Below are 14,310 nucleotides of genomic sequence, written 5' to 3' on the forward strand. Positions count from 1 at the left end.
TTTTTCATCAGACCAACAAATAAATAGTCTTCTTACAAAAAATGACAAAAAAATAAAAGCCTCATGAGTGTCGTTTTATTTTGGAAGTCCAGCCTGGATCCGTTACATTCCAGTGCCGCTTCCTTGACTCGGACCAGTGACGCCATCTTGAAATCGTCCCGACCAGAGGAGGAGACGGACTTCGGGAAAAGCAGCTCGTCCTGAACTCGATAGCTGCATTAGCTACACGGATTAACGGCAGCTTTAGCGCTTATTGCCATCATATGACAGTGTTTCCACTCGTTCATTCAAGTCTTTCCCACCGGAGGACGGTTGTTTGGCCCACTTTGGAGCGGGCTACCACACCGGGAGGGGGGAAGCCTCGTAATCGGTTGTTTCCCCGCTGGAGCGGACGGAGCCGCGGTTGTGGCCGGGCAGCCCCGCCGGACTGTCGGACGGAGCTTCCACACGGAATATATTCAGCAACAATTAAAGCGGCTGTTTTTACTCCAGCAGGGTGGGAATGCGCATTTGAACGGCGTCTTTTTTCCCAGCTATGCGACGGAGCTTACCGACGAGAAGTTTGATTGGAGAGCGGAGTGCGCTCGATTTCCAGTCCGATGGATGTTAGCCCTGCCCGGCTGAGGCTCGGCTCCGTGCGCCGCTCTCCCGAACACAGCCCCGGCACAGGTGAACGCGTCTGTTCATAACAATGCTGCAGAGCTGGCAGGTACATGACAGCCCCGGCTTCACTGCTAACAAGTCCCCCGGTCTGTAAACCTGGAAATACCAGCAACCATCCCCTCCTGCTCTTCATCCTCCTCTTCCTCCCGTCTTTTTTTGGACTAGTCAGGCTTGCATTACCTGGGATATTTTGGATTTCGACATGTTAAAGATGCCCTTTTTCCAGAGACAGTGCTCCTTGGAGCTGCAAGACATTTAATTTGACTGGTTGTTGTGCTTTTCCTTTCTTTCTTTTTTTTTTTTTTCCTTTTTTTTTATTTCTATATTTTTTTGTAATTCTCTTTTATAATCAGAGGATCAGATTCGGATGGAAAATGGGAGACGCCACCAAACTGGCCTTCGCCGTTTTCCTCATCTCCTGCTCTTCAGGTGGGTGTGGAGGGGTTATGCATGGCTTATTGTCAGCTGTGGGGGGGGATTCAGTGCAACGCTTATTGTTACCTCTGCAGAGTGCAATGTTGTTATGTGTGAAGAATGCAGTGCAAAGCAATGCAAACCCAGTGGGAAGGAGGGGGGAAAATCCCACACTGCCATTCTGCCTCATTATTGTTGCCCTTTACATGCATCCTCCAGCCTCCATGTGTGGATTGTGCATGTTGCAGATGTCAGTAGTGGCTCCAAGGTGGGGCCTGGGGGCCTCAAGGGGGCCCTTGAGCGACATGCTGGTACAAATAGTGAGCAAATTCATCAGAACATGGCTGTGATGTGGCATAAATTATCATACTGTGAGGCTAATCTAGCAGAAGATGGCTTAGAAATGTAATAAATAGAGGGGGGAAAAAGTGCTTAATATCTCACATCTGACACTAATAACCACTAAATGATTCATTCTGTAGTTGCTACATCAGTGATATTGGCTCAAAAATGTCACTGAAAGTTTGATTCGGTGCACATTTTCAGCCACTGTTACAACACTGCGACGGGGAAAAAAAAAAATCTCACAGCAGCAAAGCAATTTTCAGCACTCATGTTGGTGAACATCCATTATGTGTCCTCATTTCCCCAGGGGTGGATGTATAATGAATGTCGGCGGGGTCAGTGAGGTGATAATAAGGAGAAAAAGGTCAAGCGAGGAGTGCTATTTGTGTTGATTTTATTTCTGTTGATGCGGGCGGACTTGGGAGATGCACTTTTACGAGGCTGAATATTTAAAGAGAAACGCAGGCTGTAGGAAAAAAGGAGGGAATCACTGTCTGCTTTTGGTTTAATTATACAAATTCCCTTGAATGTGGACCGTGAAATTGCAGCTTTAGAGCACCGCAAGTCCTCAGTGAACCTTTTCCACCTCACATAAACCCAGAAGCGCACAGCGTGACTTATATGACCAGGCAGTGTTTCTCAGATGTGAATGCCAGGGGGAGATTGTGTCATAATACTTTGACGCTGTTAACTTCCTCACATGACAGAAAGGTGACAAGACGGCGTGATTGACGAGAGGCGAAACCTGCCCAGAGATTGCAAAAAAAAAAAAGAAAATCAAACCTGCAGGCTGGATTTTTCCCGCTTGTTGTTCAATAACAGAAGCTGGATTTACTGGATCTGTGCATTGATATTACGCAGAGACGTCAAAATGTACAATCTATTGCTCGTGTGCACCGTAACAAAACCGGTTTTCTGTGCAGTCTGGGAATAAATGACAGGCCTGGGTTTATGAAATATTCAGTGGACCCATATAGAAGCTGTTCCAATTAAGACTTTTAAAAAAAGTAGAATAAACTCTCAAGTAGTCGCAGTAGAATTGTACTTATACAGCGAGCCCTGGGGTGTCTTTGAGTAGAAATTAAAAGGTTTCTCAAATACGGTAATAGTCGGGGTTGGTTAGAGTGTAAGCCAGGTGCTGTCTGTATTGCAGAGTGCAGCAGATGATTATTCCACTCGCTCATTACTGTCTGAAGTGGGGAAATGAATGGTTCCTACTTGAGGTGGAATAATAATCGTCTGTGAAATCCAAGTTGAATTGGCACAGCTCAAGACGACACCAAGAAAACCTCTGATAAGGGCAGGGCACTTAGCCCAGAGTGGTTTTATTTGATGAGGCCTACTGACTGCAAAAAGGAAAAAAAGAAAAAAATCAAGATAAGATGAGATTTGTATTCAAAGGTTTCCACCGCTTCAGTCGTTTTGTTTAGTTCAAATCAAAGTCCGGTGTCAACTTTGCACATTTGCACTAAACAGGTATTTATGAAGTGATGCAGCTCCTTAACAGACAAAAACAAATGTTTAATTTACAGTGAGATGAAGCTGAAGTAGATTTTTTATTTAAATACAAAGATTTCCTGCTGGTAGTGGATTCAATACTGCTGCATTTTAAACTCAAACACAGTATTTAGCAGATTATGCAGTCATACACTTGGTCTGTATGTTAGTGTATTTTGCACAGCGAATGTTCATTTTTTGCTGATTAATGGCATCAGTTATTGATAAGCGTTGACTGATCAGTTACCTGGCCTGTTATTGGAATTAATATTTAGCATTTTACTTGATTAACTGCATAATTTTTATGCAACTTATACCCGATTTATAAAAAACCAAAACATAAATACAGAAAAATGGCGCCACCTCATTCTATCTGTCGTCACAGCTCTGCGGTATCGAGCGATATCAGGACCACAGCACCATCTACACGATTAGCCGCTTCGACATTCAGCATTTTTCCCAGTTATCGGTATCAATCAGTAGCCTATCAACGCTAAAAAATGAATGGAATAGAACAGAATCCAGTCATTGTCATTGCACAGTGCACATCAAAACACAGGCTTAAAATAAGACATGTGCAAATAAAATGTATCGTACAAATAATATATACAAGTGTAACCTATGACAACGGTCAAATAGCTTATTGTTTTTTGTGTATTTGTTGTATTAAGATGACTATAAAAACAGTAGCGTAACTTATAATAGTGCAAAAAGTACATTCAAACTGCAGTCGTATGTAAACATAAGTGCAGGTTCATAGATAGCTCATATATGTGCATTAGATTCTGTAAATGTCATATAATCTGTACCAAATATCAATATCTGCCCTGAAAAAAACAAATCAATCAACCCCTGATTATTACCGATAAACAAATCATTGATAAATGTATGTTTTAGGGTTTAGCCTGATGTATGCAGGGTATGGGTTGCCTGAACAGGATTTCTGGATTTTTATTTATATGCAGCGTTTCCTAAATGACCTCGGTGTCCCAGCAGCGATCTAATCATTATTATTATTGATAGCAGATGTTTGGAAATGATATACATTTGCTGTAAAAATGAAAGTCATGGTGTCAAAATGTAGAAAAACACAAACAAAATACTTTTTGACATTTCAATAAAGTTTTGTTGAAAGGTGCTTTGTGATACAAATATTATAAATTCTGCTGCAAATCTTTTCCAAATTTGGGTTATCAGCCTCATTGATGACTAATAATCAACATCTGCTCAGGAAAACAACATTGTTAGCGGTGCCTAAATAGGACTTTAAAGCAGGTGTTGACTGATAGTTTTTTTTTTTTTCAGAGCTGGTACTGATTATTGGTTATAAACGTTTGTTGTAAAAATGAACATCTTGGTGTCAAAAATTTAGAGAAACACAAACTCCAATGTAGAGTTCCATTAAAATACTTCTGTGTGTTTGTTATACGTATGTTTAGTTGGAAAAAGAACATTTGTCTTTAGTCTTACTCGTTACCGATAATCAGCTAAACCGCAGTCAGAACTTGCTTTTACGTTTATTTTGGAAGGTTCACTGTTGCAGCTGCCCAGTGTTTTGATCCTCGTGGCGTGTCTGAATGCTGCCGTCGCACCCGGCGGGTTCAAGGTTGTTGATGTGTTGGGACGGTAAACGGGCTTCTTGTGTACTTTTTTTTGGGGTCGAGTTTTGAAAAACGCCCCTTGTGCTGAACTCGAAAGGCGCACTCTTACTTCCTGACAACGCGACGCTGCAGCGGGCGCAGTGTCGCAACCGGGTCATCGGTCTGACGGGCGACCTCTGCCTCGGATCTCATGTGAGCCCGAGCTGGTAAATATTTACAGCCTCGAAAGCGGCAGCACATCCAGATCTGATGAGATTTACTGCGAGCGTAGAAACTTAGTGGTGATTAAATGTAGCGAGGATAAATCAAATGATAAAACCACAAATGGCGAGCGTCGTTCATGTGAGCTCTGTCCGCTCTGTGATAGCTGTAATATCTGGCTGTCATGTGACTGTTTGACCCCGTGACCGTTGCATTTCTTTCTAAATGGGTTTAAGTTGAAGCAATAAGAACCTGTGCTGTTCCTCCTCCTCCTCCTCCTCCTTTTGTGACATAATGTGACTCCAGTAATCGGTCACTAGCTGCAGAGGTCGTTCCCCGGCGTGAAATTTTGCTGTTAATTTGGGGGAAAGCGGCTGTTTGGATTTCTCCAGCCGGGGCCGAGGGATGGATAAGTCGAGTCCCGAGCTCTGCCTTTACATTTGGCCTCCTGTTTTGTACACTGCAGCAGTTTCACACAGACATTGATCCTCTTGCACACCAGTGTAAGGTTACATCAATATGGCGAGGATGAGGCAGCTCTGGGTTTTTTAAAATCCTCAGCAGCACAACAGATCTGATGATTCAGTTTCAGCTCAGCTACGCATCAAACTCGACTTGAAACACTATCTGAGCCCAGTCGATGACCTGTCCCGTGGTCTCTGCGCTCTGTCCTGATGAACTCGGGATAACTTAACATTTTCCAGATGCAGTGACTGGGTTAGATGGTGGCACTTAAAGGCTCTTGAACATGTTTTCATCAACCCTGACCTTGCTGCTGAGGACTGAATGAAATAAAGACTTTTCCCTCCAGCAGCGCAATTAATTATCAGAATATTTTCCTTCGATTGTGCAGCACACAAAAGGCCTCACACCTCCTTATAGGTAGATGTCTTGTTAAACATGCACGACATTTAATTCAAAGATTATTCCTTTTAAATTGGAACACTAATGCATGAAAACTGCAGATTAATTGCAAAGTTCAGCCATCGTCAAGTTGAGTTCATTTAACTTTTTAAAGGGTTGTTTTTACCTCTATTGAAAGTAGAGAAAACTCAGCAGATGTCCTCTGCGCAGTACGACAAAACTATAACGCAAAATAATAATTAAAAAATAAAAAGCAAGTTCAGTTTCTTTGATTATTTATTTTGCAAAAATTGTAAAAACTTTAAATCGGCTTGTACCATTCTTTTCAAGGTGCTCCCAGGTGTTAGCAGTACTGGAAAAAAAATTGTAATTCTACATATTTACAGTATGTACTTACATTTCTGTTCCTTACACGTCCTGCAGTTCAGCCAAAAAGTCAGTGAAATTTAATTTATGGACTGTTAGATGCAGCTAAGTCACCGACGGCTTCCTGGTTGCACCAATGAGCGCAGAATTTTTATTTTTTTACCAGATCAGATGAGTGCAAATGGTTAATTTTTGGCAAATTTTTACACGAGCCACAAAGAATAAACCACATTTCAAGAAATATCAGGGTTTTCAAGCTTACATTTGATTAAGTTTTCAGATAGAACGCCAGCTAGCTCAAGGACCTTCAGAAAAGGTGAAAATCTGTCTGTTCTTTGTGGTTTTTAAACCATTTCTTTCTTTGGGCGACGGTGTTATTTTGGCAGTTTTTTAAATACTTTTGAAACCTTGGATTTTTTTATTTGTAAGATCTTCCGTTTACTACGTGCAGTTCTTTGAAAAGGCAAAAACTGTAAATTGGCACTATATATATAAATAAAGTTGAACCGAATCCAGCTGGAGGGTTTTTGGGATCAGAAGGTTGAAGTAACTAGAACACTCACAGGAAACAGCTTCAGATCTGCTGCTGGTAGTTTTTGCATAATCTTAAACAACCTGTGCTGAAAACGTGCGTTGCAGCGACAAGATGCAAATCAGCTGTGTGTTGACATGAACAGGGCGTGTTAACAGCAGCAGGCAGCCATTGCAGCTGAAAAAGTGGTTTCAGTAGCCACTCTGAACCGTGAGTTTTGATTTCCGTTGCATCAACTTAACAACTTGTTTTTTGTAGCCTGTTAATCATTTGAGTTCAGTTCAACCAACATCATTGTTCAGACAAGGTGAACGTTTTGCCTTTGGCTCCTCTTGGCAGGTGGCACGGCTTCCCAGACGCCGTTTTCCATTACTGGACATATTTTAATGTTTAAGCTAAAAACACAGAAGCCCTACGAGCAGCAGAAACATAAAATTGAAGGTCTTAAATTTGATAAAGACTAACGGGCCCGGTAGCTGACTAACGCTAATGTTTGCTGCTGCGCGTCGAGCTGAATGTTTACTCTGTAAATAGTTAAAAATCAGTCAAGTGCACTGAATCAATAGTTAAATCAAAGAGTGGAAAGTGAGAAACTCTTTCCATTTATGCAGCTTTTACCGGCAGTATTGACGTTTTTAAAACATATTTATTGTGGCGTCTGTGGAAATACTGTTTTTTTTCCTGTATTTCTGTCTCTGATTTGACAAATTTAAACACATTCCCGGAAAACCAGTTAGAAATGCAACCTCAATTAGTAAATATATATATAATCGTGAACCTGTGCTGTGTCTTTTTGCTGCAGTGTTTCAGGTGCTTCATGATCGTAATCCAGCTTCCACCTCTGTCCCATTTCTCCCCCCCTATATCTATTTCTAATATGTTCTCCTGCATTATGCATTAGGCTCCAAAAGCACAGGTGTATTTGTTAAGGCCAGATGTAGCTCCAGTTTCCCATCGGGCCCAACTAGTCAGAGCGCTTCCTTCCAGGGCCGTGTATCATCCTGTGCTGTGGCGTCGTGAAAACAAAGCGCTGAACCAGTCCAATGTTCGCCGCGGCAAAATGTTGACCCAGGCGGCGTGTTGCCAAACCCGGCTGGGGGAAATGACGACCCTCAACCGGCCGGAGCGCTGGTTAAATTTAGCCCTCGGCCAGGTGTTTTGTGCTCTGTAAACACTGCAAACGGCGTGCATGGTGGATTTGTGCACATTTCGGTGATGCAAGAATCTCCGACTGCATAAACTTTGTACTTAAACACGAGCACAGGTTTTGAATGGACTTTGAGGAAGCTGCAGTTCTGATGAGTTAAAGTTGTGTTTTTAACCCTCTGACCTCCGAGCAGTTTCTGGCTGTTTCTTTGCTCCTGTGACATTTTTACTCTGTCAGCTCTTTTATGATTACTGCACCGTAAAGTGTTGCCCCTAGAGAGAACTGAGAAAGGTCTTCTGTGCAACATCAAACAGTTATAATGCCATAAATCAGAAAAAAAGTTGACTTTTAGATCACAGAAGGAAAAGCAAGAGTTCAGTTTCTTTAGTTAGTTTTCAAACAAAAACAGAAAAAAAACTGGAATCAGCATCTACAGCATATTTTCAAGTGACCATAGCTGTTGCAAATACTGACAAACAATAGGGGCTTTATATTAAATATTAATCATTTTTCTGCCCTACTTTGGTATTTGCACATCACTTTATAAAGATGTTTCACCGTGCTAAATGTGTTATTTTACTTCACCAGTATGTTTAATTTTCCTTCCAGTCTCTCAGATATTTGCTGCTTAAAGTTTTCCAAATTTGTCTTGGTGTGAACACTACCTGCAGTTCAGCCGAATAGTTCCAGATTATTATTTTTTTCACGTGGTTTTTGGTCGCAGCTCTGTGGCTGCACGGTTGCAGCTGTAAAATGCTGAATTTTTTGTTGTTGTTTTTTATGTTTTTCTGGCTACTTTAAGGAGACGTGTACAATCAAGTGATTTTGATGACCTAACCTCGGTTTTGAGCTTTCATTTGATTAATTTCCTCGATGGAACTGCGTGCTTCGATTCATGTTTAGTTCAAAATCCTCCAATTTTGTCAGTGTTTGCAGTTTCTGGCTCTTGTAAATAACAGGGTTGGGTGATTCCTTTCACACCTGCTGGCATGTTTTGGAGTCAAGAGGGTTAAAATGGAAAGAAAAGGACGTTGGAGTTCATCCCTGATCACGGCACAAAGTTTTTCTTGGAGGAACCTGTGGTGAACTACTAAACTTTGATGAAATCCATCTTGATTAATTTGCATTAGACGGGCATCAATGAAGCTAAATAACAGTGGGAGGCTAAAACGGCGCAGAAGAGCTTTAGAAAGTTCACCTAGAAGTTTCCAAGTTTCTGTGGTCATTGAACTAATGAAATCGACAAACTGAATTGGCTGTATTTATCTTGGGTGGAAGGAATGAAAGATGACTATTCTGAAATCTCACAATGATGCTTTCAGAGCTTTTCTAGGCCTAAGGCCACCTAAAACACACTCGCCACAAAAAAATGACTGTCTAAACTTTCACTCCAATTAAAAATCATCAAAACACCATAATTGCTATCGAGGGGATTTTCTTCGGCAGCAGCGATTTGTTTCAACCTGCTCCTGGTATCGCTGAACCGAGTGTTGCCACACAGGACACTGCAGAGAAAACGCAGCGCAGAGGTTAAGTAATTAGAGGAAATCATTTGAAAGGCGGTTTAGTGAACTTTTTAGGGGCCGACACCGTCTGATGCGGCAAATATTCAATACAGCAAACGGGTCAAATGCAAGACGGATTGTTTGCGAGTGCTGCGGGTCTTTTTGGAACAGCAGTGTGGAGCCGGTGAAGGGACTAAAATAACATACATATTTAATTCAGCCTTCGTCTCCTCGGAGGAAGCAGAGGTGTATGCTTGGAAGAACACTGAGGGAGCTGCACTGTTCCTGGAGAAAGCGATGATGATGTTGTAATCATCAGCTGAGCTTTCTGGATAGTAGACTTTGATTTAAATAACACTCAAAGCCCGCTCTGTTTCCGTTCTCTGCCATCAATCTTTGTCCACTTGTGGCAACACCTGGTGGTTTCAGCGACCTCCCACCTGAGAGGTCACCTGGTCGACATCCTCTACAGGCGTCCATCTTGTCAGCGCGCCCCTGAGCCAAAACCCAACCTGCTCCGGCTCTCCCAAGTCACGCCGAGTAAGAGCATCTTGAGCTAAAAGCCCAAAATGCAAATGCACACCCAAGCGTGCCTCTTTAATGGAAAGTCGATGGATTGTGACCATTACTGATTCAAATTAAAACAAATGAGAGGGAAGATGCTGAAGTCCGCGGTGCAGTGGAGCGACATCACCTTCAGTGGGCAGATTTTATTTTTTACAGATATCGCTGTCCTTAACTTGCTTTTTGGATGAAACTATTCACATATATAGGACTCTTTTATCTTCGTCTAGACCACTTGATGTGTCGGTACCCTAGAGATCGGTCCAGAACGGTCCTTTACTGTAATTAATGCATCCTGCAGATGTTGCTTTATGTGCTTGGGAGAGTTTCAGTCTAGACAGGCTGGCTGCTCAGACGGAGAGGCCCTGCTTTGATCCTTGATTAAAAACTGCGAGCTGTACATTCATCATGCTCTTGTTTCAGGCTCTCTCAAGGGTCCTCGCCTGCTTTACGCTCCCTCCTTCCTCCTCCTCCTTCCTCCTCTTCGTCTTCGCCCATCTCTTGCCAAGATTCCTCACTGTCACGAAGGTCGCTCTAACCTCTTATCGCCAAAACCACTAAAGGGTAATGGTGTCTCGGGGACTCGGTCGGGCCGGTGGCGAACGCTCGTGATATTGCGGCCTCATCGCGCCGCCGTTATTGCCGCCGTCGCTTTGCATAAACCTCAAATGTCGGCGAGCGTGTGAACTGCGAAAGCCTCGGCCGACCTTTAATAAACACGTAACACAACGGAAATGGAGAGTAATAAGTTGTTGGAATGTTTGCTCGGCACCGGAAAAAATAAAAGTGCCTGTCGCTGCTTTTTTTTTACCTTGAGTACAAGGCCTTTCAGCTCTTGTAGCTGATTTGTCTTTTGACACCGACGGCTCACTTGTAGCATCAAGCTCCGTCTGAAATGCCAGAGAGGTGAAGAGGGGATTTGTTCAGTCTTGAAGCTCTTAATGATTGACAGGCTTTTTCTTCCCAGGTAGTGCTAACGGGAAGGCGTTTTGCAATCACTGAGTCATCATTACTGGTATTGATAAACAGAACTATAAACCCTGCGTGGCTATTCTCTGCATCGCTGGGGGAGATTCTGCACCTGTAATCTAATCTCAATTAAAAATACACAAGTGTTGGTGTTTTATTTTGGCCCGCGGTGCCTCGTGACCAGTGTGTGTGTCATTAGTTTACACTAAATATAAAGATGAGGCAGGAAGTCAGCGAGGTCGTCGGATGGCTGGATGGATGAAAGAAGGAGGAGGAAGGCGGGAAGGGAGGGGGGGGATTTATTGACTTCCAACGTTTATTGGTTTGCCTTGTACAAATGCGAAGCCGGAGAGTGCAAACAGTGGACATAATTGAACGGCAGACAACATGTCTTGGAGGGCCACGTGAGATGACTCAGAGCGGGGCGGTGCATTAGTTCCACACATCAGCAGCAGCAGCAGCAGCAGCAGCAGCAGCCTGTGATCTAGTGTGGGCTAACCTTGACCACAGAGTGTATTTCTGTACACTTTTACTTCTCCCAGACTTTCTCTCCTCCGTTGCGAAGCTGCAGACGGCGAACATGATATCATATTTTGATTACACAGACAGAAACTGCATTTGCTTTATGAATTCTGATACTGTTTTTTTTTTTTAAAGGTTTTATTGTACGCCTGCATTACCTTGCAACGGGCGCGCACTCAATAGCTGTGCAGCAGTGGATTATGGGAAATCTCTGGACTCACAAAGAACCAATCTCCTCATATATAATGGCTTGTCTGCCAGTCTCCTTCTGCCGGTGCCTCGCTCCCTCCTGCCCCCTTTATTCTCCACTCATTGATTGCTTGTTTTATAGAAATGAATTGAAATGCCCATGCTGCAGGCTCGGCGATATTGCAATATCACTGCAAATTCAATACACAGTTCAGCTTTAAGCCCAAGTGGCACTTAACACACCCTTCAAATAAATCCAAACAATCCCAGCGCAGAGGGGATGGAGGGGGGTTTCTGCAGATCCTTCTACAGTACCCTGCGAGAGATAACAAGGCGTTTTAAATTGCTCGTCCTGTAAAGAATGTACGGTATGCGGCGGCCCACTGCAGCCCATTACGCACAAGGGGACAACGCTGGTATTTGCTCCTTGTGCAAAAGCGCCACAGTCTGCGGCAGCTCATGGCAAGAGACCCAGGTGCTCCCCCGACCTGTCCGGCAACTGGCTCCATCAGCGCTAATTGAGGCGGAGACCAATGGGCTCGGGCATACCAGCGGGGATTAAAGGGATTGGATTCAGTTGCTGAGTGCGGTGGTTTTTTTTTTTTAATGCCCCCTCCTCCCTGCCGTGGAAAGAGTGCAGTCTTTGTGGCCGGCTCACCCGAGCCAACCCAACCACCCCTGCCGTGTCACGACACCATCTGATCGAGCATTAACGCGAGACCCGGGCTGCTCTGTGAAATTACTGTCTACTGTAAAATAGCGTCTCTGTGCACACACTCGGCCGCCATGCTGCTTGGAGAGGAAAAAACTGAATTAATGCAATTATATAACTCCTCTAATTTGCCATAATTTCATGCAAAGAGCAACCCTCATCTGTCCCTGGACCTGTCTATATCTTTTCTCCTACATCTTTTTCTATAATTTTTTTTTTTTATGATTACCAGATACTCCAGGATGATAAAGTTCTCTCACATCTCCCTGATTAAGCACCAAGACTAAGTGCTTCATCAGACTTGGTGCAGTGGGATTTGAGAGTCTAAAATAGTGCAGGATATGTGCGCTCAGGTGGTAACCTCGCCGAGAGCCAGTGGTCTCCCATGCTGCCCCGGGTAACTAATGCCTGTGATAGTCAAACAGCTATAAATGGTGTAAAAAATCTTTATCCAAGCCGGCCAGGAGCTGCCCTAGAGGCAAGTGGTGGGATGCATATCTAACCAGCGGTGCCCACGTTTTGGAGTCAGGGAGAAAGGATTTGATGGCGGATGTGGGGATGTATAGCTACATTTAGTTCGCTAAAATTACTTTTTTTTTTAACCTAATCTCCCGGCGACTGAGGAAATCTACACTCAGACCTGTATTCCTCCAAACACTGAGCTTTATTGAGGAATCTGTTTTCATAATCCTGCAAGGAAATTACAGAAAGACACGAAGATTTAACACAAAGCCCATCATATCTCTTAATCGTGGAGCCCCTCTGTTGCTCGTCCTGTATTCACCAACTATTTTGACAAGTTTTAGGTCATTTTTGCAGACCACACTGGCTTAAAATTTCACAAGTTAACCAAACATTAAAAACTTTTTTTGCCACTAACATTTTTTGCAGTGCAATTATTGAACCGTCGCTGCATAAAAAGTCCACGTGTATTTATAAAACTGGAATTTTTTGTCCTTCAAGAGCTCAAACAACAAAAAACGATGTAACACTAAATCTTGAAAAAGCTATTTTCAGTAGTGGTAAGCTAACAACAATGGAGCATCAAGGAAGGAAAGGAGAAATGAATTTGTGTGGACTTTGTGACGCCTCTGCTTTTTAATATCGTGAAAAAAATAAACTTGAAATTTATGTAAACAGTCACGTGAAGACAGCAGCTGCACAAAATAGAGCTGTGGTGAGTAATTGATTTAATAATTAGTTAAATTCATTGCCAAATAATCAGTGAGTAATTTCTTTTTTAAGCAAAAGTGTAAATTCTCAGATTCCAGCTTCTCAAATGTGAATATTTTCTGGTTTCTTTCCTCCTGAATATGTTTGTGCTTTGAACAAAACAAAACATTTGGAGATTAGTTGCAGCCTTATTCAAGATATTATTTTATTTTAACAGGTCATTAAAACTATTGCTTTAGACTGAAATAAAAGTTTTAATCAGGATAAGCCACCTTTTAGAAGACGACTACAGCATCGGCATGAAATGTACTTCTGATTTATTTCGAGGTGTAACTCAAACCAGGCCTGACAGCTTATAAAACCTGTCTGCCTGAACCCAGCTTGACCTCAAAACTATGTCAATTCTTTTTTATTTCTCTCCTGAACCACCCGTATCCGTCTGAAAGTCTAAAATTGGCGTCGCGCTTTTTCTCCTCCTGCTCTGCTGCGCGACATTTGAAAGAACCGAATACGCTATACATGGAAGACTTTTTTTCTTTTTTTGCTGCGAATGCATCAAGGTGTTAGCGCTGCTATGATTAGACGTTTTCTACTAAAGGTATGCGCTTATTCACACATGCAAAAGCTGTATTTAGTCGTGCGTTGAGTCGGTTATGTGGCAGAGGAGTGTCAAATTGCATCAGCAGCAGCAGCAGCAGCAGCAGCAGCAACAACAAGCATTGCTGGGAAGCCAAGAGGCCGACTCTGCACGCAGCATTCTGACCTGTGGACTTCTTTATTCAACGCTATTCAAAAAATCATCACTCACGTTTGTTTTCAGCGCAGATTCCCACACAAACCAGCGTCCCAAACGGCCATACATCACCCCAAATCTATTTCATCTCTGCCCGGACGCAGATGATAAGTTGATCCTTAGAACAAATTCCATCATAACGAACAATCCCCGCTCCTGGCAGGCACACAAAAAAAGCCTTGATGAATGAGTTGTTTACCTACTTCAGTGCACGCAGTGCCGAGTGCAGGCCCGGCCCGCCAAAATGCCACTT

The 14,310-nt window shown here is 42.9% G+C and overlaps 1 protein-coding gene across 1 annotated transcript in view; it reads left to right on the forward strand.

The window, feature by feature from the left end:
• Positions 1 to 224: 224 nt before the first annotated feature.
• Positions 225 to 14,310, forward strand: part of LOC103371821 (activin receptor type-2A) — a 66,672-nt gene continuing 52,586 nt past the window's right edge. Inside the window, exon 1 of the mRNA XM_008301274.1 lies at positions 225 to 1,092. Coding sequence (XP_008299496.1) covers positions 1,038 to 1,092 — 55 coding nt within the window. The 5' untranslated portion in view covers positions 225 to 1,037. The remainder of the gene's footprint in view (positions 1,093 to 14,310) is intronic.

This window comes from Stegastes partitus, unplaced genomic scaffold (assembly GCF_000690725.1).
Source record: "Stegastes partitus isolate 25-593 unplaced genomic scaffold, Stegastes_partitus-1.0.2 Scaffold1653, whole genome shotgun sequence".
NCBI classification, from domain to species: Eukaryota; Metazoa; Chordata; class Actinopteri; family Pomacentridae; genus Stegastes; species Stegastes partitus.